At 46.9% G+C, this 23,916-nt stretch overlaps 1 protein-coding gene across 2 annotated transcripts in view; it reads left to right on the forward strand.

Moving 5' to 3' along the window:
* Window positions 1–23,916, forward strand: part of SMARCAL1 (SNF2 related chromatin remodeling annealing helicase 1) — a 52,563-nt gene that overhangs the window by 18,523 nt on the left and 10,124 nt on the right. For both annotated transcript variants that reach the window (XM_020896322.2, XM_020896324.2), the window contains 6 exons: window positions 2,017–2,167; window positions 3,080–3,238; window positions 4,842–4,907; window positions 13,151–13,291; window positions 16,585–16,803; window positions 21,493–21,563. In XM_020896322.2, the coding sequence (XP_020751981.2) occupies window positions 2,017–2,167; window positions 3,080–3,238; window positions 4,842–4,907; window positions 13,151–13,291; window positions 16,585–16,803; window positions 21,493–21,563 (807 nt within the window). The remainder of the gene's footprint in view (window positions 1–2,016; window positions 2,168–3,079; window positions 3,239–4,841; window positions 4,908–13,150; window positions 13,292–16,584; window positions 16,804–21,492; window positions 21,564–23,916) is intronic.

A 23,916-nucleotide genomic window follows, 5' to 3' on the forward strand; every position in this document is an offset into this window, starting at 1 on the left:
GTGGTGTTGGAGAAGACTCTTGAGAGTCCCTTGGACTGCACAGAGATCAAACCAATCAATCCTAAAGGATATTCAGTCCTGAATATTCATTGGAAGGACTGATGCTGAAGCTGAAACTCTAGTATTTTGGCCACCTGATGCAAAGAACTGACTCATTGGAAAAGACCCTGATGCTGGAAAAGATTGAAGGCAGGAGGAGAAGGGGATGGCAGAGGATGAGATGGTTGGATGGCATCACCGACTCGATGGACATGAGTTTGAGCAAGCTCCAGGAGCTGGTGATGGACGGGGAGGCCTGGCGTGCTGCAGTCCATAGGGTCGCAGAGTCGGACATGACTGAGTGACTGAAATGAAGTTAATCGGGACTCTGGATGGTAAGGGTGCACAAACTCCACTCGAAATAGCGTAAGAAGTAACATATGTGTCCTCGTCTCATGCTACCCACAGGCCCACTGCTCACTTTCCCAACTTGGTTGGTCACTGGTTTCCAAAGGGCAGAAATGCTTTTTTCAGGCAATTCAGAAAGACTTGTGCAGCCTGGAGTTCTTGTGGGCCATGCCAACTGCTGATCAGAAGAGGGGATGTCCTGTGTCTTTTCTGTGTAAGCAGGAAAGGAGAAGAACTAGTCAGCTGGCTTATTATCAGGTTCCTGAGCAAATGATCAGTTTTGCAGGAATTCCAATGCAAGAGGAGTGGTGTTTGGAGCTGGAGACCAGGTATCTGGCATTCAGAGATCCTTTTAGCTTTTCCTTGATTCATCATATGGGTCAAGCAAGTTACTGTCACTGTGTCTTGTTATTTTTCTCATTTTGGGGAATACTAGTTATAAGAGAGACACTTTCCCAGCAGTTATGATGGCACCAAGCGCTGTTTTAAGTTTTTTAGACATTATGAATGCCTGCAACACTCTCTGGAGTAGGTCTGGCTGTTATTCCACGTGACAGCTGAGGCATGAGGAGGGTATAGATCACTTGCATAAAGGCGCACAGCTCCCAGGTGCTGGACTTGGAATCCCAACCCAGGCCAGTGGGGCTCGGAAGGAGTGGAATATTAATCCCATGCCTTATTCACAAACTTAGCCAGGGCTACTGCCCTGGAGGATCAGGGTCACGGTTGCAGGCTGCTAGGTGATGAGCCACAGTGCCCCTCCTAGACCAACATTCTTGCTCCATCCTCTCTGGACATCATCCTTTTTTCCAGTGTTTTCTGTCTTGGCCACACTTATGCATACAGAGTCCTGTTTGACCTTGAGAAAAGCCATATTTTTACTCCACCGTCTTTCCTTTCTTCCCTTCCCTTCCCAACAGATCCTTCCCTGATAAGCGCGGCCCTCCCAGCCCCTCTTTAGGGAGGCTTTCCCACTCTCTTCCCTTCCATCCCGTGGGCCTCACCTGCACCAGGCAGAGAGCAACTCATCTTATTGGAAACTCCACCCACTCCGCTCCCATGACCTAAAGGTCTTGGAGCTTCTCCCTACCCTTTGACTACACATTTCCCTGGTAGCTTAGCTGGTAAAGAATCCACCTGCAATGCAGGAGACTGCTGTTCAATTCCTCGGTCGGGAAGATCCACTGGAGAAGGGATAGGCTACCCACTCCAGTATTCATGGGCTTTTCTTGTGGCTCAGATGGTGAAGAATCTGCCTGCCATGTGGGAGACCTGAATTCACTCCCTGGGTTGGGAAGATCCCCTGGAGGAGGGCATGGCAACCCACTCCAGTATTCTTGCCTGGAGAATCCCCATGGACAGAGGAGCCTGGCAGGCTACAGTCCATGGGGTCGCAAAAAGTTGGACACGACTGAGTGAGTAAGCAGAGCACGTTGTGCCTGTTTGTAGTCTTCTCTAGACTGTTACCACCTGCCCCCCGTTTGGCCCCTGTCTTCCTTCTTGGGGGAGCGGTCTCTCATGAACAGGTAGCCCCCCAAGCAGCGGTGTGGCTTCCCGTTATGCGCGATGGCAGTTTAACCGCCGCCCTGGGGGGTGTGCCGTGGTGTGTCCTGACCTTGTCCACTTCAGTTTCGCTATAGCACAAAGAGGCCGCCTGCTGCTTGCCGACGACATGGGCCTGGGGAAGACCATCCAAGCCATCTGCATAGCGACCTATTACCGGAAGGAGTGGCCGCTCCTCGTGGTGGTACCATCATCCGTGCGATTCACCTGGGAGCAGGTCAGTTCTGCTGTCATCACATTAACAAGGACAGTTTTCCTCAGAGTCAGAGTTACCACATGACTGTTCGGGGGCAGGACCCAGGGAGCTCGGAAGCTCTGTGTCAGCTGAGGGCAAGAAGGGAGATGAGATAGCCTCCTGAGGCCAGGCGCCTGGTTTTCTGAGTTGGGATCAGGCCAGGGCTTCAGGAAGGAGAGGAGCAGTCTTTCCAAGCTCCAACTCACCACCGTCTGTCACAGATGCTTCCTGAGCGCCTCTGGTGTCGCTGCTGACAACAGCTTTCACTTAGGTTTCAGAATAGTTTTACTCCCTTTATTTCCCTTAATCCTTACATAACCGTGTGGAATAGACATGAGATATTAACCCCACTGACAGATGAAAAAACTGCCCCTGCAAGAGGCTAAGCACCACGCTTACTGCTAGTGAGGGGCGGTTCCGGGACCTTGAGGTCACACCTCCTAACTGGGGGCTTGGGATTTTACACCCGAGCAGCAGGTGGTGTGGGCAGGAGGTGCTCTGTCTGCCGGGCAACTTTGTGGCTGAAGAGCCCAACACCACCATTGTGTTGCTGCGCAGCCAGGAACTTGTCTACCATAAACCCAGGGATCAGAGTGATCCTGTGAAATGAATAAAACTCTCCAGGAAGGAAGACGTGGTTCGTCGTCTGTAGCTTTCCCCAGCTTCATGCTACTCGGAGGCAGCTGTCGGCTTCCTCAGGCTACGGCCGTTCATGGGGACAGGGTATGACAAATGCAGGGGGGTGGGGGGTTGGGGCTGGAGACTGAGTGTACGGGCAGGGGGCACTCACGTCGGTCCACCTGGAGAGAGTCAGTGATGGCTTGGCGGGGGTCCCAGCTGGCGGCTGCCGGGCCAGAGCCTCACTTGGGTTTTGTTCTCTCCTGTCACCCCCAGGCCTTCCGTCGGTGGCTGCCATCTCTGAACCCAGTCGACATCAATGTCGTGGTGACCGGGAAGGACCGCCTGACAGATGGCTTGGTCAACATTGTCAGTTTTGATCTTCTGAGCAAGTTAGAAAAGCAGCTAAAACCCCCTTTTAAAGTTGTTATCGTTGTAAGTGACTCGACCAGGTCTTTCAGAACTTCCTCCCTGGGGAAACTCTCACTGAAAGCTCCATGAATATCCACATCTGTAATCTCATGGAGCCTCCCTAGGTTTCTAGAAGAGAAATCACTGGCTTCATTTTGGGAGGAACTGGTATTTCATTTCTCTCAAATATCAATTTTCAGTCCTGGCTATATATTAGGATCTTCTGGGGGCTTTTTGGAAAATGGTGATCTGCTGGGTCTGTTCTGGGGGTTTCCAGCCCGCCTCTTCTCCCCATGGGGGGTCACGATGGAGCCCGTGGACCCCGGACAGCCCAGAACTCCAGGAACTAGAGCCTGGGCAGCACGGGCCTGCGTCTTCATCTGCTGCTCTCTTGTCGGCATGACCCGGGCATGCAGTTCAAACAGCTAATAGATTTTCTTTCAGCCGATATAAAGATGTTCCCTCCCACCACAAACACATACACACAGAAGCACTCGTTACCCTTTTTTGGAGACGCTTTCAGAGTCTTGCTCCCAGATGGGACAGTATGTCTTGTAGTTGCCACTTGCCCTCTTCTAACTCCTCTCATGCTCCGGAAGGAAAGTCTGGAGAGGCTGGCCTCCTCTCCAGCATTCAGCGTGTCCACAAGGCTCACAAATATAACTCTGAAAAGGTGTGAGTCTCTCCCATCCCCACCCATATCCGGCCAGCTCACGCCCTAAGTCCAGGTAACAGACGGTCTGGGGTGGAGCATGCAATGGATGAATTCCAATGTAAGCTTATCCTCACTTCTCCTCTTGGCAGAGCAGGCGAACCCCATGCCTCCAGGTGACATGAAAGGGTCTTTATGCAAACGTGTGACTGGAAAATTGCCAATGGTATTTCCCTCCTCTAAAAATAGGATTCTCTGTCGACAGTGGCTCCCCAGACCTTGCTCCTCGTGTTGTCAAGCGCACATCTCATCTAGAGAGAGTGAAAGGGAAGGGCTCTTAGAAAGCTCTTGGTGAGCCTCTGAGACATACACATCAACACGGCTGCACTGGAGGCTCTGCCTCGGGTTTCCCTGCAGCAGGTTGACTGCGAGGGAGCCGCCTTCATCCATTTGCTCAGCCAGTTAGAGGGTCATCCCCTGCTCAGGGCCATGCACTGATGCGGACAGGGAGGGAGGAGGTCAGCCCCTGGCCTCCAGGGAGCCATAGCCCAGCAGGACACAGGAGCACACACAGATCGTCACAGTCCATCCCAGCGCCTTCAGAGACTTGGGAGCCAAGGAGGTGCTCTGGGAGGGGAAGGAAACGGCGTAGGACACACCCAGGTCCTCAGCACACTGCTTAGTAGGAGGTGTGTCTTAGAACCAGCAGAGAGGTTTGTTCAGTGCAGCCTGCGAGGTGGGCAGGGCAGCGGCATCGCCAGCCCCACTTTGCAGGTGGAAAACTGTCCCTGAGAGATGAAGTGACTTGCCTACAACCTTGCAGTGAAGATGCCCAGAGCCTGGTCCTTAGCCACGCCCACAGCCATCTCCCTGAACAAGAGGGGCAATACTGTACCAGGGTCAAGCTTGACGTGGGCGCTCTCTCCATCCACGCAGAGTTTGGCCTTGTCCACTTATGTGACTGTTTCTTTACAGGATGAATCCCACTTCCTCAAAAACATTAAGACTGCCCGCTGTCGCGCAGCTGTGCCCCTCCTCAAGGTGAGTGCTGCCAAGGGCAGACTGGCGCCTGAGCCCACGGGGTGCTGAGATGCACTGTGTTTTGTTTGTGCTGGACAGGGGTCCAAGGGGAGCAGGGGCTGCAAGTCTGGGGCTGCAGGCCACGGACATGACTTAGCATTGACTCAGGGCATCTCTACTTAGGACTTCGGTCCCAGATTCACTTTTCTTCCTAACGTCCTGCTGAGGAGCTAGGGGTCAGAGTAGTTGTCTGTCTGTCATACATGAAGACCAGTTGAAGGTCACAAGTCAGGTCAGGATTCACTCTGGACCCTCCTTGGGGTCCTCCTGGAGAAGGCAGAGGTACAGCCTCCAGCAGTGTCCTGCTTTAATTGCTCAGGAGGACCTGCCTGTCTGCTCAGGGGTTTGCGGGGCAGAGCTCTTGGGGTGCTGGGAACCAAGGGCAATCAGTTATATAGATTCAGAACTAAGTGTGGGTATCAGCTGGGTATTATGGGTATCTGCCACAAAGCCAAGACCTGCTTTATAAATATTAATAAGATGATACCGTTTTCTGGGGCCATCCTAAGGCTGATTTGTTAACAGAAAGGTCAGCAGTCCACATCCTTTTCTGGGGTGGTCTGAACCTGTCTTGAGTCTTTTGTCTGCTTGAGTCCTGGCTTCCAGGCAGAAGTTGTGTGTGTGTGTGTGTGTGTGTGTGTGTGTGTGTGTGCAGTGTGTGTTGTGTGTACTGTGTGTGTTGTGTGTGTGTATGTGTGTGTTGTGTGTATGTGTGTGTGTGTTGTGTGCTGTGTGTTTATCTGTGTGTGTGGTGTGTGTGTGTGTACTATGTGTGTATCTGTGTATGTTGTGTGTATGTTGTATGTGTAGTGTGTGTGTTGTGTGTGTAGTGTATGTGGTGTGTATGTGTGTGTGTTGTGTGCTGTGTGTTTATCTGTGTGTGTGTTGTGTGTGTATCTGTGTGTTGTATGTGTGTGTGTTGTGTGTATGTGTGTGTATCTGTGTGTTGTGTGTGTACTGTGTTGTGTGTATGTGTGTGTGTAGTGTGTGTATCTGTGTGTGTTGTATGTATGTGTGTGTTGTGTGTATGTGTGTGTGTATCTGTGTGTTGTGTGCGTACTGTGTGTTGTGTGTATGTGTGTGTGGTGTGTGTGTGTTGTGTGTTGTGTGCTGTGTGTGTATCTGTGTGTGTGTGTGTACTGTGTGTATCTGTGTGTATGTGTGTATATTGTATGTGTAGTGTGTGTTGTGTGTGTAGGTATGTGGTGTGTGTGTAGTGTGTGTGTGTGTGTGTTGTATGTGTGTATGTTGTGTGTGTAGTGTATGTGTGTGTTGTGTGTGTAGTGTATGTGGTGTGTGTGTGTGGTGTGTGGGTGGGTGTGTTGTGTGTGTGTGTGTACTGTGTATCTGTGTGGTGTGTGTTGTGTGTATGGTGTGTGTGTAGTGTGTGTGATGTGTGGGTGGGTGTGTTGTGTGTGTGTATCTGTGTGTGTTGTGTGTGTTGTGTGTATGTGTGTATGTTGTGTGTGTAGTGTATGTGTGTGTTGTGTGTGTAGTGTATGTGGTGTGTGGGTGGGTGTGTTGTGTGTGTATCTGTGTTGTGTGTGTGTATACTGTGTGTGTATGTTTGTGTAGTGTGTTGTGTGTGTAGTGTATGTGGTGTGTGTGTGTTGTGTGTGTGTGTACTGTGTGTGTATCTGTGTGTTGTGTGTGTGTTGTGTGTATGTGTGTATTTTGTGTGTGTAGTGTGTGTGTGTGTGTTGTGTGTGTATCTGTGTTGTCTGTGTGTGTACTGTGTGTGTATGTTGTGTGTGTAGTGTGTGTGTGTTGTGTGTGTAGTGTATGTGGTGTGTGTGTTGTGTGTGTGTGTGTATGTTGTGTGTGTAGTGTGTGTGTGTGTGGTGTGTGTAGTGTATGAGGTGTGTGTGGGTGTGGTGTGTGTGTGTGTGTGTGGTGTGTGTATAGTGCAGCCTTGAATCGATCCAAAAGCATTCTTTTCTGACCTACAGTATGAGTGCCATGTTGCAAGTGTCACACACTTTGGTGTCTTTTTGTGTGTGTTCCAGTCCCCCTGCTCCCAACAGGGGGAAAGCCCCAAATTTCCTTCCATTTTTTTTGTAGTGAGCTTTTTCCTCCTTTAGGAGAAAAATATTGTACAATTGGAACAGTAGTCTTTTTTCTCATAACACGGTGGAAATATCTCACAGATGACTCTGGAGCAATTTCCTTTGATTTGAATGAACTGAGCAAACAAAAGTGCCTGTTTATCTTGGGCTTTAGTAAGGTGGCCTTTGGGTTGCACCATCATTTTAAAACTGCAGCTTTTATTGCCTTAAAGAAGCTTTATTATACTAAACTGGAGAAAACTAATATGCTAAATGTTGGTGAAACTTACTAGCACTTGAAAATTTTTTCTGATTGCCCACAAAACACACTCAAGTATCTACTCATTTCAAGTTTGTTTTGCATTCGGAATAACTGGTAACATGATACATCTTCCAAAGCAGGATTGTGTTTGCTCCAGACTTAAAGGTACTTTACTTAAAGCTTCATTCTCTGCTCAAGTTACCTATAAATGTTTATAGGTTAAGAGCCCTTTCTGCACACACATAAATGAAATGTTTTTCCCAGAGTGGTGACCCTTGTTTTGGGAGTTTTTAATATGTTTTCTTTTGAAAAATGTTAATAGACTTTGGTACCATGGTTTCAATATTAACAGCCATAACTAAAATTAAATCTGTACCCTTGATTGTCTAGACAAAAGAAACTGCACAGTGGGTAGATGTTTTCATTAAAGATATACTGGGAAAGCTTCTTAGCCACTGTCTTGTTAATGCACTCATCGCTTGGCAGGCAAGCCGGACTTAAATATTGGCTTCTGAAATATGTGCTTCTGAGCCAGACCTTTTAAACAGTGTTAATATTTTTCATATCTTGGGTATATTTCAAAGTGACACATTTAAAACAAATTTTTAACTGCAAACTAGTATATATTACTCTGGATTTACCATAGAACTTGGGTGAATTAACATTTCAAAATAGGACCCATGAATATAGCCTGTTCATGGGTGTCTCAGAACCATTGTCATCCATAGCATTGACTTTGCATGGTGCTGGACTGTTGGCACCTTGGAGTGGGGGTGGAGGATGAGGCATCCTGTGTTAATTCTTTTGATCTGACCTGTCATCTCTCTGCTGTATTTTCATCTAGATCACAGTTCCTTGACCTTGGCACTGTTGACATTTTGGACTGGGTAATTCCTTGTTGTCCACAGGGCCATTCTAGGCATTGTATCAATAGGATGTTTAACAGCATCCCTGGCCTGTACTCACTAAATGCCACTGATACCCCCAGTTGTGACAACCAGGGTTATCTCAAGATATGGCCAAGTGTCCCAGGTGGCATTTGTGACATGTGAAAGTTTCTCAGTCATGTCCGACTCTTTGCGACCCCATGGACAGTAGCCTTCCAGGCTCCTCTGTCCATGGAATTCTCTAGGCCAGAATACTGGAGTGGGTAGCCTTTCCCTTCTCCAGGGGATCTTCCCAACCCAGGGACTGAACCCAGGTCTCCCACATTGCAGGCAGATTCTTTTCCAGCTGAGCCACCGGGGAAGCCCAGGTGCAGGAGAAGGGAATTACGCCTCCCCACTTCTCTTGAGAACCCTTGATCTCGATGCTCTCAGGAAGTGAATCAATCTAGGTATTTTTTTGGAATAAGGAAGAGTTGGGAAGAAGTAAAATAATGCCTTTGAAAAGCCACATAAGGGCCGAATTTAATACCACTTGATTAGTCCCCTCACTCCACTCACACATCTCTTAGAACTACATTCTGTTAATTAGTATGTTAAGGTTTTCAGCAGATGTTCGTGATGAGGTAATTAGGTTACATCCCACTGTCTGTGCGACAGCCAGGCCCGAGCATGTGGGTTTCATGGATGGAAACAGCAGCTGCGTGCAGAGGATGTGTTGTAGGAAATTGGTGTCATTGTACCCTGGGAAAGGTGGCATCTTTCTTTCCCTATGGCACTGTTTTCCCGGGCTGCTAAACAAAGTGGTTCTATTTTCATTTCCTGTTGACCCTTGAACAACGTGGAGGTTAGTCCGCCTTTAACTTGCTTATAGTTAGTTGGCCCTCTGTATCTGCAGTTCCGCCACATCCTCAGAGTCATCCGTGTGGTTGACTTTTCAACCTGCTGTTGACAAATATCTGCTTAAGTGGAGCTGTACAGGTCACACCCATGTTGTTCAGTTGTGTGAAAGCCAGCAAGACAGAAAGCTATAGAGAACACAACTAAAACTAAAATCATCTTGGGACTTCCCCAGTGATCTGGTGGTTAATACCAAGCTTCCACTGTCAGAGGGGTGGGGGTTTGGGGGGGTGGGGGTCAATCCCTGGTTGAGCAACTAGAATCCTGAATGCTGCATGGCATGGCCACAAAAAAAAAAAAAAAAAAAAAAAAATAGAATCACCTTTCATCCCTCCCAACAAAGAAAACCTCTGTTGTAGGACAAGATCGTTTTTAATGGCTTAGGAACATTCTGTGGTATGGACGCATCCCATAATTTAACCCTTAGCATGGGACACTGTTTAGCTATTATAAATAATTCTGCAAGTGCACACCATCCATATATTCATAGCTTGTATACCTTGTCCTCTTAGGACAAATTCCTACATTCAGAATTTCTGGGTAGTGATTTTACCTTTTGATAGCTGCCTCTGAAATTCATTCTGGCCATGCATCACCATCTTCACTCCTGCTCAGCCCAAATCATCACACGGTCGTCTTCTCCACGTGACCTCAGCCCTGAAGGGTGTCAGACTTCTCCCTGTTGAGCTGTGAGGTGTGTGTTTGAGTTTTCTTTAGTGGTGTTTTATTTATAGTGCTTTTTATTGTTAAACCAGTTAGATTATTTCTGTAGAGAAAGAAAGAATCCCACCATCCTTCCTAATAAATAGCTGTTTCTCTTGCTGTGTGAGTCCTTTCATCTCTGTTGATTGGCTAGATCAGATGAGAATAGTGATCTAAGGTGCATGAGTTTTTTCTTTTCCTTTTTCATTAAAGCAATTTCACCAGATGGCATATTCAAATAGTACAAAGGAATGTACAATGAAAAATAACTTGTGCTCACCTTGAATCCCCAGTCCCTTGGTTTAGTTCTAAAAATTGGTCTGTGCCCATGTCAGGACATGATGTGTGTTTCCTGTCTCCCTCCCTGGAGTATTCTGCCACTGTTTTTTACCTTTCTTTTTCCCCTTGATGATGTATCTTGGTAATCATTCCATTTCATTATTGATGACAGGATCTCATTCTCACAAGTAGTTTTCTACTGCATAAATCTGTCGTAATGTGTATCATCCGTTCCCTTTTGGTAGATTTGTAGCCAGGCTCTGGGTGTTATGTGCAGTACTGCACGCATGCTAAGTTGCTTCAGTAGTGTCCGACTCTTTGCGACCCCATGGACTGTAGTTCACCAGGCTCCTCTGTCCATGGGATTCTCCAGGCCAGAATACTGGAGTGGGATGCCCTTCCCTTTTCCAGGGGATCTTCCCAACCCAGGGATCAAACCCGAGTCTCTTAATGTCTCCTGCATTGGCAGTTGCATTCTTTACCGCTAGTGCCACCTGGGAAGCCCTGCAATAAACACTCTTTCAGAGCAAGTGAAGTGTGTTAGTCTCTCATTTGTGTCCAACTCTTTGTGACCCTATGGACCATAGGTTGCCAGGTTCCTCTGTCCATGGGACACTCCAGGCAAGAATACTGGTGTGGGTAGCCATTTCCTTCTCCAGGGGATCTGCCTGACTCAGGGATCGAACCCAGGTCTTCTGTACTGTGGGCAGATTCTTGACTGTCTGAGCCACCAGGAAGGCCCTGTGGCCGTCTTTTCATTGTGATATTAAAGCAGGGAGTAGGAAACCCAGTCCCTCTGCGTTTTAAAGAGACGGCTTTTTGCCTCTTAGGTCAGAGGGGGAGTGGTATCAGCTGGAGGGCCTGCTCTCACCCCCAGGGTGATCAGGCTGTCTGCAGGAGGAATCCCCTGCTCGTGAGAATCACCTGACTTCTCTTGACACTAAATAGAAATCTTTTTTTTTTTTTGCATTATTCCATTATGGGTTTCTTGGTTTTGGTAAGAGTTAACGTAAGGCATTCAGTTTAGTGTGGATTTGTGTAGCTGTACGCATTTATACTTTCCTAAACTGGGAGTTCCAGAGGTGGAGGGTGACATCTAAACCTTGAGCAGCCAGGCACGATTAACAGCCTTATGCATGACAGTGATGACAATAAACGTGTTGGGGCTGAGTGGTTTAAATCATTCCATAATAGATGAGACACCTTATTGGTTTATTTTCAAAGCTGGCCTTTTTCGTTTTCCATAATGCTGCCTCTGCTTTTTAACCCCCACAAGCATCCATTTTCATCGGTCCCATCATCCCCTATAGGGTCTGGACAGTATATGGGAAGGCTGACTCCATATTAACTCCGGCCTGTAACTACCTGGCAGAGAACCCTGGAGTTAATTTCCATCAGCTAATCTGTGAGCTGCTCCCCAGACTCCATCCCCAGGCTATAGCAGCGGTGATGACAACGATGTGGGTTTGGGATGATGAGCTGATTTGCTCTTACTGATAAGACTTTTCATTTCTCCCGTTTCATTGAAATGATCTTGAGTCAAGGCAAGCGAAGCTACAGGCGTCATTCAAGAAGCTCATTGTTATTTTAATGAATCTACATCAAACCTTGCAGGAAATTAGAAGGCCTGGGTAATTGAACTGTGGAAAATTATAGCTGGAGAAATTCATGGCTCTCCTGTCATAATGGAACTAGGTATTGGTGGTTGCTCAGAGGGCAGAAGTACATCTTGTGAAATGTATATATTGTATATTTATAAAGAATCATTTTTCTTCCCTCCATTGCACCTTTATTTATTTATTTTTATGAGGCCATGTATCCGTCTGAAAACCTAATTTCCTGCCCTAGGTGATTGACTGCATGCGATTGCCTTCTGCTGCTGTCATTAACTCAAGGTTACAGTGGTTAGCAAGCTGTTTCTAGACAGCTGAGCCCCACAGTAGGGTCCCCTCCCAGAGCTGAAATGGATTTTACCTCCATTGACTGTTCTGCGTTCTAGTCCATTGGGGAGTGTCTCCTTTTTTGTTTTTTTTAATCTCACCCTCTTTCTCATCTGAGTAAGAAGTAGGATTTGGGGTCTGTTCTCCTTGGGTCAGGTGGATGTCAGGGTAATGAGGAATCTGAAGCCTGTCATTGGAATCGACCAACTATTTACACCCATCCTGCCCTCCGATGAGCAGGCTGCTGCAGGCCTGGACTGCGTTTAGGGGAGATGGATCCAGGTCCCACCTTTTAAAGTCCTTATTAACCACAAAACAAACTTGAATCAGGGATCTCCAGGCTCAAAGCATTGTGCAGCTGGATTAGTGACCACATTTTTTGTTTTTGTTTTATCTGTTTTCCCTCTAAAGAAAATCAAATAGAGGCTTAACACACAGGCCATCATGGGTTCTTTCTCCTGGCAGTGAGAAAGGGCTGGTCCTAGGAGCCATTGTCTTATCACAGGTTCTGCTTGGGTGTCAGAAATCCATCCTGGAAAAAGTTCAGAGCTGCTGCAGTCTCCCATGCTTCCACTTCCAGTGCTGGATTCTTCATGTTTACTCTGCCATCCCTAGGACACTGTTAGCTTCCTTGTGAATGTTTTCGGCATACAGTGAATACCTCCTGAGTGCTTCCTTTATGCCAGCCACTGTGCTACAGCAAATCAAAGGGAACCCAGCTCAGTCCTTGATCTCAAGAAGCTTGCAGTCTAGTTGAGAGAGTCAGACAAGATAGAACTCAGTGCAAGGGGCTAAGTGCTTATATAGATGTGGACCGAGGGCACGGCCAAGGCAGCTTAGGAGATGACGCCCAGCCTCTTACAGGGCTCCCACCATGAGGGTCTCGAAGTACACATGTTCTTTCTCTCTGATCGTGGTACCTTCGCCTAGAGTTCCAGGCTGCAGCCACACAGAGCCCTGGAGTGATGCCCATCTTAGTGTGTTTGGAATCTAGATCTGCCTTGGATCTAAGATGAGTGAATTGGGAAGCACCTACAGAATGCCAGGAAGCAAAGGTCGTCCTTCTGTGGGATTCCTTCCACAGAATATACTGTTCCGGGGTCATTGGCTCCAACTCCTAGTGGGAGGGTGTTGGGGCCATGCCCTGCATGTCCTCTGTGGGCCTCCGCATCTTTGGCTCTTTGTGTTCTAGGTTGCCAAGAGGGTGATCTTACTGTCGGGCACGCCAGCCATGTCCCGGCCGGCAGAGCTGTACACGCAGATCCTCGCCGTCAAGCCGACCTTCTTCCCTCAGTTCCATGCCTTTGGACTTCGCTACTGTGGTGCCAAGCGGGTATTTATTCTCCGTTCCCTCTCTTCCCCACCTACCCTTCACCCTGATTGTCACACTTTGCTATTTTATTATTTTTTAATACCAAAAACAGTTTGTATTGGGGTATAGCCAAGTAACAATGTCCTGATAGTCTCAGAAGAACAGTGAAGGGATTCAGCCACACATATACATGTATCCATTCTCCCCCAAACCACCCCCCATCCAAGCTGGCACGTAACATTGAGCAGAGTTCCATGTGCTATACAGCAGGTTTTTGTTGGTTATCCATTTTAGATACAGCAGTCACACTTTCCTTCTTGTTCCTTCTTTTCGGCCATGGTGTGGTCAGAAGGGGCTGGCCATGGAGCTGGATTCAGATTTTAGCTCCGCTTCGCCCCTCACTCTGACCTTGGAGTGTCCTCTATGGTGAGACAAGAGCAGCCCCTCCCAGTTCTAATGCTCGATAGTATTTTCTGGTAAAGCAACCAGTGGGCGGTGCACAGGTGCCTGGAGCCCCGAGAGTCTGCAGCTCTTGCCCGACTGGAGGGCACTGAGGTGAGCTTGGTTGAAGCCAAGGCCCTCCTACCCGGCGCACAGAAGACAGAGAACGCCTTTGAACAGGTGGAGTGGGAAGCATGGTCTCAGGCTGCCCCAGCGGGCTCGCCCCAGTGCCCCTTGGCTCGTAGATGTTGACTCATGATGCTGAAGCGTGTCTGGTCTGCAGGCCGGAAGCCTCTGACCTACAGATTATTCATCTGTGAATACAGAGCCAGAGGGGCGGCTGCCCCTGGAGCTGCAGTTCAGAGAGCCACGGTCCACACAGCTTCTCTTCTCCAAAAAGGGCAGAGCAAACCTTATAAACACAAATGCTGCCGTGATTTCTAAAACCTCAATTTTTTTTTAAATGAAGAAAAAAATTAATGATGAGGGAAATAAAAGAGGAAAAAAAAAATTGAATGCCACATGTCCCGTTTACTGTCGGAGCCCCTGAGGAAGCCCTCACACTTCCCCCTTAGTTAATTACTCATTCTCCTGCCGGCTTCTTTCTTGCGGGTGGTGCCCCTGTTGCAAAGGCTCTGGCTGGACTCAAAAGCCTTGTTACTTCAGACCTCAAGGATTCCTGTTTGGTGACCAAATCACAAATATGCCAAGCTGCTGTCTACATGGCTGACCCTGACACTCTCCAGAAGTGACTGCCCCCCACGCCACCTGGGAGAGAAGAGCCTTGCTGTGCAAGTTCATGACATAAAAAAGATCATCTGCCTTATTTTAAAATACTTCCTGAAAAGAGAAAAGCTTTCCAAGTACTTTAAAAATATCCACTTATATTCAAACAAAGTACTTATCGTGTAACTTGTGGAGCCTGGCACACCATTTTTAGCTGGTCACTGAGGCAAGAAATTTCTGTCCTTGAACGTATTTAAAGCTGTACACTTCTAACTAAGTTTCCCTGTGGATCAGTCCAAATTAGATTGGACACGGTTGTCTTGATCACTCAGAACTCCGATGTGTGATTTGTACCTCTGTCCTCTTTGCAAGCGATCCACTTTTGGCAAAGGATCTCCTCCTCCTCGACCGTCTGGTCCCTGGTGGTGTCTTGTTGAGCCAGGGGTGGTAGGAGCTAGAAGCAGGGCTCATTGCCTTTACCACCACACCATCCCTCCCTGTGTTCCTGGCCCCCATCTCCACAGTCCTTCACATCCTCAGAGTCACCCTTTCCCTCCTCCTTGCTGCCCCAGCACCCGAGAGAACAAAGTTAGTGCTTTCCCCATCTTTGTATCCTTCTTTCCACTTAGCCCAATGCCTGCTCCCTGATAAGTTTTCAGTAAAAGCTTGCTGAAGCGTAGTTATTCCATATATTAAAACCTTTGGTATTATCAGGTTTTAACCTGCAAGATTAAGAGCTGATAATACTAGAATGTTGGAGCATGATACATAAATTAATTATGATATCCATTTGTTCCTGGCATAATTTTTATATAATGCAGCCAGTAGGCCAGATCTACTTTTTTTTTTCAATTGTGGCCAGATTCTTGTAATAAGAGAAGCCACTGAAGAGAACGCCCCATACTGAGCTCATTTTCAACCCCATAGTGTGAAGGCATTTGCTGAGAACTTCCAGTTGATTTCAGAGAATTTTTTTAAAGAAAGAAAGAAGCAGTTTTTGATCATTTTATTTCTCTACCTTTGGCTGTCTCTTCCTGTTCCCAGTTTAGCAAAGGACACCTGCCACATCTCCACCGTTATACTAGGTCCACTGGCCCTCGAAAATGAGCAAGCCTAGCCCCTGCCCACGGTGATTCACAGTACAGAGTGGGGTGAGGCATGAGGGAAAATGAGCAGCTGAAACCCTGAGGCAGCAGGCACCCCGGCTCCCTCATTTTCTACAAGACCGTAGAAGTCAGTCCTGTTTCTGGTAAGATTGTTAGCGAAGGGCAGGGTTTTTAATTGGTGACGTCCCCTTGAGCTGTATGGCAGGAAGTAGGCGTTCTCGCTCATTGCCCCCTGGGAGCTGCTGGATGCAGGAACCGCTGTTCCGAAGGACGGCCTGGGTGCTCTAAAACCCACCTCTGGTGTCAGCCAGATGTGGCTGCGTGTGTCCTGGGTGCTCCCCTTCTGTCCCCACCATACCATCACCATGGCCTCTGTGAAGGCGTCCACCAAGTCATGCTTGGTGAAACCCACCCTGTGGAGGCACAGCTTTGTAAATCGCTGTTAACCCCATCAAGTAAAGATATCACAGCATCGTCTAGTACCTTGGGCAGTGGGCTCTGTGGGGGAAGCCCTGAGGAAGAGGCTTTCTGCATTTGATGTATGGGAAGAGCCTGACAAGCTGAATATCTTGTTCGTTCTTTTGTTTTTTTTCTTTTTAAATATTTATTAGGTTGAGTCAGGTCTTAGTTGCAGCATCTAGTTTCCTAACCAGGGATCAAACCCAGGCCTCCAGCATTAGAAGCAAGGAGTCTTAGCCACTGGACCACCAGGGGCGTCCCTCTCGCTTGTTATTGAATGTAACGGGCACCAAACCACTTGACATCTTGCCTTTGCTGCTAGAAAGCTTCGCACCAAATTGTGGGATGGATGCCATGATACACATTTTTGGTTCACCTCATTCCCAACTTTGTTTCTCCCTGTTCCCTTGCTGTGTCTCATTTGTGTTCCTGGAGGTTTTATTCATCCCTCAGAGCCAGTTGAAGTTCTGTGAACAAGGCCAGGGGAAGAGAACACTGTGAGGCAGTTGTCCCCGGGAGTCGCCGCCCGGTCCCCGGGTCCTGAGGAGCCTCACGAGCTGTGTCTCGGTTCTGCCTCCGCAGCAGCCCTGGGGATGGGACTACTCAGGCTCCTCCAACCTGGGGGAGCTGAAGCTCCTGCTGGAGGAGGCGGTCATGCTGCGACGCCTCAAGGGCGACGTCCTCTCCCAGCTCCCAGCCAAGCAGCGCAAGATGGTGGTGGTCGCCCCAGGCCAGATCAGCGCCAGGACCAGAGCCGCCCTGGACGCCGCCGCCAAGGAGATGACCACCAAGGACAAAACTGTGAGTCAGGGCAGCAGATGGGGGTGTGGAAGTCCACGTGGGCACTGCTGTTCCTTCCCATGAGAGGCGCCGTGGGGGTGACCGGCGTCCCCTGACGTTGTCTTTCTGTAACCTCTCCCCACCTCCCAGGGCCAGGATGGTGAGCCCGCTTCATTTCTCAGCCTCCCTCGTCTGCTCCCCATATCGCTCATGAGTTTTCAGCTTTCTCCTTGGGTAGACCACTGTTGATGGACAGTCATAAAAATAAACCCCAGGGGAATGACAGGATGGTGACACATATTCTGAATGCCTCAAAGAAAGTAGGAACTTGCATTTAGTATATTTTGAGGGTACCTCTGTAGCTCAGTTGGTAAAGAATCTGCCTGCAGTGCAGGAGACCCTGGTTCGATTCCTAGGTTGGGAAGATCCCCTGGAGAAGGAAATGGCAACCCACTCCAGTATTCTTGCCTGGAAAATCCCATGGACAGAGGAGCCTGGCGGGCTACAGTCCTTGGGGCTGCAAGGGTCGGACATGACTTAGCAACTAAACCACCACTGTCTAGTCACAGGTGTTAGAAATTAGTCCTAAGGGTATTTGGTATTGTACTGGTATTGTACCAGTTAACCCTCTAACCATCCGTGTCACTTGCTTTAATCAAAGTAACAATTAACATTTATATAACAAAGAGTTTTCAAACCCTCTTACCCTTTAGTCCTCATTACAGTCATCTATGGTTGGCAGGAAGTTGGCACCTCCATTCTGTAGAGACGGAAACTGAAGTTTACAGAGACTGGGATTCGACCAAGGTCTCACACCTACTCCACGGCAGAGCTGAGGCTGTCCCCAAGCCTGTTAGCTCTGTATTTTAGGGCTCTTTCCACTACGTTGGCTTCATCTTTTCCAAACACTTTCGTTTCATATCTGCCTTTAGTGTCACACTGTGCAAAGTGCTATAAAGTAATCCATACCAGCTCCATTTTTGTCCTCATGGGATAAAAACCATGCACTTTTCATTCCCAAGAAAATAACAGTCATTGACATTTTTTGACATTATCATAAAGCATTATCTGGGCTTGGTATTACCCTGTATACAGAAACTTAGATCTACATGAGATACCAGCCTCCTGGGAGAGTACAAAATAAATAAAATGGCAAGAGACAGAATGCGTGATTCTTTTTTTTAATGTTATTTTCCCATGTGATGAGCAAAACTGGCTAGTAGCTTTTAAGAAACAGTGTAGGATTTTGCACTGATATTAATACCTTGTCTGGGTGTGTTTAATTTATGCTGTGTTATGCACAATAATCTGGGTGGCCTGGAGGAAATGAGCAGGCATAATCTCTTTGCTGTGGAATTTTCAAGTAAAGTTCCATAACATCACTGTGAACATACAGACCAATGGTTCTCAAATTATATTTCCGTGAAACTACCAGAACTAAGGTGTTCTGTTGCTAGAATCAGCGTCAGTGGCCTTTTCTAATTTTTAAGAGATAAAAACTCAATGAATGGAAATTTTTTCTCGATTTTAAGCTTTTTCTTAAAACTTTCTTAAGCCATTAACAAGTCTGCTAATTTTTGCCCATCAGTGAAGTCTACCAAACAAGAAAACCAGTGAACATGTATAGCATACATACTATTAGTGGAAAAAATTCAGATGCATGTTATTTTTAGATGCAAAGGTTTGAATGTTTATAAAATGCTTTATAAAGTGTTTTAGCTCCTTGTATGTGTGGTGGAAGAGAGTCTACCAGTATTTCATGGGAGTCTCCAGAGAACAGCCTTGCCTGTACCAGTTCACCTTTTGAACCAGATGGAGAACAGCCAGTGTAGACAACTGACAAAGCAGTCAGTGCGGATTTGAATTGAGGAGGAAAGTCATATTAAGTGGTCAAGAGGTAACTGTCAGTTGTGCAGAATAGCCAAAAAAATGTATGGGAATCTTGAACTTAGTGCATCAAGGTTTGAAAGGATTTTTTAAACTTTATGCCAATGTGTATGGTTAGGTGAGTGGCCCTTTATGATTTCAGGTGTAACCTGCACATTTGATTTCTGAATAATAGGGAATGATGTGAAATTGAGTAGGCTGAGCCATGGAAATCAGGAATTTTGGATGTTTATGACTCCCCTTGGCTATGCTGCTGCTGCTGCTAAGTCGCTTCAGTCATGTCCGACTCTGTGTGACCCCACAGACGGCAGCCTACCAGGCTCCTCTGTCCCTGGGATTCTCCAGGCAAGAGCACTGGAGTGGGTTGCCATTTCCTTCTCCCCCTGGCTATGCAGATCCCTTAAATTCTTTGGGATTTGTTGATATTTCCTTCCCTGAAAAGGGAAGACACAACCTGCCTCCTAGGTTTGGTGCTGGAAAAGTACAAAGGGCTGGTAGCAGTTGCCCTGAATCCCACCTGTTGTGTGATTGTTGTCACTGCTTCTTCTCCCCAGAGTCTTAAAACTATTTTGCAGATTGTGAAAGCAAACGCTAAATTGCATTGTAATTCTTCAAGAACCTATTGGAGAAGAGCCCTTGAGTTCTCAGTGCAGTGCTTGAGAATTGCTCTGTGCTTCCTTGGTGTCATGGGAGATTTAAGTTTGTCTTTAAGAGAGAGAAATTGAATAGATAAAGATTGCCTTCAGCATATGCTAAGATACTATATTCTTTTTGATAGGATAAATTCTTGAAAAATGTTGTTTTATTTTGTCTTCTTTAATGTAAATTCATTTTTTATAATGGAAAATCCAAGTAGCAAATTAATTTATGAGCATGAGCCTTTAGAACATCAGAAACTTTCTTACCATAAAGCCACAGATTTAGTGCATTGCAAACCATGAATTCAACTGGGAGCAGTCCATCCCCCACTTAACCCAGGAAATAGAACCAGTATCTGTGGGGGCTTGGACCAGATGGCCATCAATATGCCTTCCAAGCCCTGACTGGCTGTGAAATCCTGAATTGAAAAAGTTAAACTGGAGAATCATGGTTTTGTGGGTTTAGTCTGTGAATCTGCAGAAAGGACCCCACCACCCCCATTTTTAATAGTGACTCTGCAGCCCCAAGTTTCCCTGCGATTTTACACATTATGGTGGTTCAAGCAAAGCACTGCTGACCTGTCAAAAGGCGGTTCTTTCTTTGTTCCCTCACACCTTCCCATCCAGAGGCCGACATTTTTTGAAAAGCTTTAAATCACAGAGGCCCAGGTGAAGCAGCCAATTTATAAAACATAACATACAGCGAAAGCTTTTTCTCATTTTCAGCCGAAATAATAGATAGCTCTTCACCGGCTAAGAAAAGCCGACTCTAATCATCCTTTGTCTAAAGCCATTTTTTGATCAGCAGGACCAGGAGCAGAAAAATGGAACTGGTCCACGCAGACTTCCTGGGGATGGTATCAGCTCACCTTTCTGCTGTTTGACAATCCATTCAAATGCCCACACAGAGAAAGAAATTCAGAACCCCAGTGGATCTAATTTAATAAAAGTCTAAGGCAGGAACAAAGAATGCAGGTTATTTAAAATTTCCCAGTCCAGGGCTGGCAAAAGAAGTAAGATAGTTATTGAGCTAATATTATGTCTGCTCAGTTTGGGGAGCTTCTTTTTTTTTAAAAAAAGACAAACTATTGATTTCTCCTACATTAAAAGTACAGTAGATATCTATTGTATAAAGCCTGATAAATAAAAGTGCTTATAATATGTAGCATTTATCAAATGTTTTTTATCACTGTACTATAAAAAAGATTGTATCCATCTTTTGATAATTTTGGCATATATCATTTAGGTAGCTTTTCCCCTCGTCTTGTGGCGTCCGTCATTTAAGGTATATCCCACTGTGGCTGCTTCCCTGAGTTATAATGAGTTCAGGGCCGTGGGAGTTATTACTGCTGGGTCATCTCTTTGTCCCATGAGGGAGCTGCCGTGTCAGTCATTGGCCTCACAGGGCCCAGGCCCAAGCCACGGGAGCATCTGTAAACCCACACTGGAAGGGGATGGCGGCTCTACCAAGGCCAATAAGAGTACTTGTCATCTCTGGGAGCCCAGGGGCGATGGTAAATGTTCTCTCATATTATTATGAAACGATTTAAGCACCTCCTGTGTTAGCATTCCTTAGTGGGATTTATTTAGATGCAAACGCTAAAGAAAATATGGTTTCTTCTCCAGGGAAATCAATTGCCTTATGGGGAGACAGGCCAGAAACACATGAATAACAGTATTGAGATGATATTTGAATACAGTGGGGATCAGTGGAATTGATTCAGCATGTCTTAGAGGTGAGCTCGGTCAGTTGGGTATGCACACAGCTTGGCAGGAGGAGAGGGCTAGGGGAACTTCGTGGACCAGTGTCACGTGTAAGTTGTCACCAGGCTGCGATAGCTGTAGTAAACAGGTGTGCTTAGCAAGGTCCCTTTCAGCTGAGCACCTGAGCTTGGTATGGATGTTGAGGTACCACCTGAGATGCCCTTCCATAGAGCTTGTATGTTCCTTGCCTCATTGGATTCTCACGACAGCTCTTGAAGGCTGATGGAGGAGCTATAATGCCATGTCTGTCAGGGTCCAGACAGTTCCCACAGCGTGGCTAAAGCAAGCAGATAAGTCAGGGACTCTTGGCTCTGCCACATGATATTGGGACCTATAAAGCTCGTGGTGGCAATAATTATGTCAGCGTGTTGCAGAGTTCTCAGAGTGGGAGACTTTAAACCTTCCCTTCCTCTTTCCACAGAAGCAGCAGCAAAAAGAAGCCCTCATTCTCTTCTTCAACAGAACTGCTGAAGCTAAAATCCCATCTGTCATGTAAGTGGTCACCAAGTGTCACTTCTCTCTCTCTCTTTTTTAAAAAGAAACACCTGTTACCTTAGTCCATCTGGATGGCTTTATCGTTCTGTAAGAAATGATTGTGTTAGTCACTCAGTCATATCCGTGACTCTTTGCGACCCCATGGACTATAGCCCACCAGGTTCCTCTGTCCATGGAATTCTCCAGGCAAGAATACTAGAATGGGTAGCCATTCCCTTCTCCAGGGAAGGGAATCTTCCCAGCTCAGGAATTGAACCCGGGTCTCCTGCATTTCAGGCAGACTCTTTATCATCTGAGACTTGAATCCTAGTTGCCTTGAATATACAGTTGAAGGCACCACGGCCTCATGGCTCAGGAGGCATAAGTAGGCTTGTAGCTGGAACACCTCCTGGATGTGACTGAGGTCACTGAGTGATCCTGTCTTAACCCAAGTGAAGTGGAGCTGTGGCCACTTCTAAGGAGGGCAGAGTGACCCAAACACTGAAGCAGTGTTCCTCTTCCAAGAACTGTGCTCACTTGCCTGTAGGAGGAAATTAGGAGTTTTATAGAAGACCTAGAAGCTGCCTTTCAGAGAGTCTCTAGTCTTCTCCAAAGACATGTTTCAGCCATCATTTTCCTAAATAAGAAAGAAAGTGAATGTCAGGGTTTGTTCAAAAGATATGGGCAAGTGGCTGTTGTCACACTTGAGTCTCCTTCTACCCTTTAAACTAAAGCTGAAGTGATCATTTTCTGTCCTTAAAATTATTCAGTGATGACTTGAAAAAAAAATCGCCTGCTTTTGCTAAAGAAAGAAACCCCCACTGCTTTTCACATATCACTGTGATAGAAGCTTGAAGCAAGTCTAACGATGTGCGGCTTGCCTAATTTTTATTGTTTAACAGTTGTATGAGACTCCGGCAGGATAACGGTCCAAGTGATTAGGTTACAATGAAAGGAATTCAGCGTGGGTTAAGTTTTGTGGATAAACTGAGCCTCGCAGCCTACCCGGCCCCTCACTCAGCCCCCGCGTCACCCAGCCTCCCCGGCCTCTCCCTCTGCATCCTCAGATGTGGTTGGAGAGTGAGTTCACCCCATTGTTCCAGTTGCAGGCTCTCCTCTTGGACCACTGAGTGCTGGGCAGCCCTCCACCCTCTGGGTCCTACCCTTTTCGTTTATGATACTGCTATGAGACTAATGAACTCCAGGTGTGGATTTTACAGCCTGAAAACCCTCTCAGACACCAATCGGAATTGCCCCCACCAACCCACTTCTCAGGTGCCGCTGGATAACAGATGGCAAGGGTGTCAGCCCTTCCTTTGCTCTCTCAGCTTGTGACCTACAAAACCCAGGGTCCCTTGAGTGCTGGCTCAGAGCCACCCATTCCCCCTAGAAATTTAAATCTAGCCATTTTTCCATCTCGTAAAGAAACTTTGGTTATACCTTGGCTTAGTATGGTTATGCTGCTATAACAAAACTATCACAGGCCACGTCCCTTGACATGTATTTCTCACAGTCTTAGAGGCCAGGAAGTCCAAATTCAAGGTGCTGTCAGATTCAGAGTCTGGTGAGAGCTCTCTTCCTGGCTAGTAGGCAGCAGTCTTCTTGCGGTGTCCTCCCTTGCAGAAGGGGCACGGTACTCTCGGGGCTCTCTTTAGTAAGAACACTGGCTCTATCTCCTCGCATGGGTGCCACCTCCCAGTACCATCACATTGTGTGTGTGCATGCTAAATCTCTTCAGTCTAACTCTTTGACCCTATGAACTGTAGCCCACCAGGCGTCTCTGTCCATGGGATTCTCTAGGCGAGAATACTAGAGTGGGTTGCCATGCCCTCCTCCAGGGGATCTTCCTGACCCAAGTATCAAACCCTTATCTCTCGCGTCGGCAGGTGGGTTCTTTACCACTAGCGCCACCGGGGAAGCCCTAACCATCACACTGGGGGTTAGGATTTCAACATATGAGCTGGTGGGCAGGGATACAAACATTCAATCCCTAACATATCTTATACATACTTTTTCAAAATCCTATGATAGATTATATAGTGATTTATAGTTTCCAACAGTTCTGACATCTATTAATTCATTTCACATTTACAGCTTCTTCTTGAGATCAGTAGAATAAGTTAAAATGTAGAAACTGAGTAAATCTCATGTAAATCTTTAAACTTCGGAATCACACAGCTAGTAAGTAGAAATTAGATTATAAATCTTAAAACTCCAATTTCCTCTGATAGTTGCTTTTCTTTCTGTCTGTCTTTCTTTTTTGCTGTTGGTTTTCATTTTAATGGACAGCTTTCAATATAAAGCCAAGGTTATCGTGGTCAGCAGATATTTCCAGCCTGGTAGCCTCGGGACGTGAGGAAGGCAGAGCAGC

This window comes from Odocoileus virginianus, chromosome 30 (assembly GCF_023699985.2).
Source record: "Odocoileus virginianus isolate 20LAN1187 ecotype Illinois chromosome 30, Ovbor_1.2, whole genome shotgun sequence".
Lineage (NCBI taxonomy): Eukaryota > Metazoa > Chordata > Mammalia > Artiodactyla > Cervidae > Odocoileus > Odocoileus virginianus.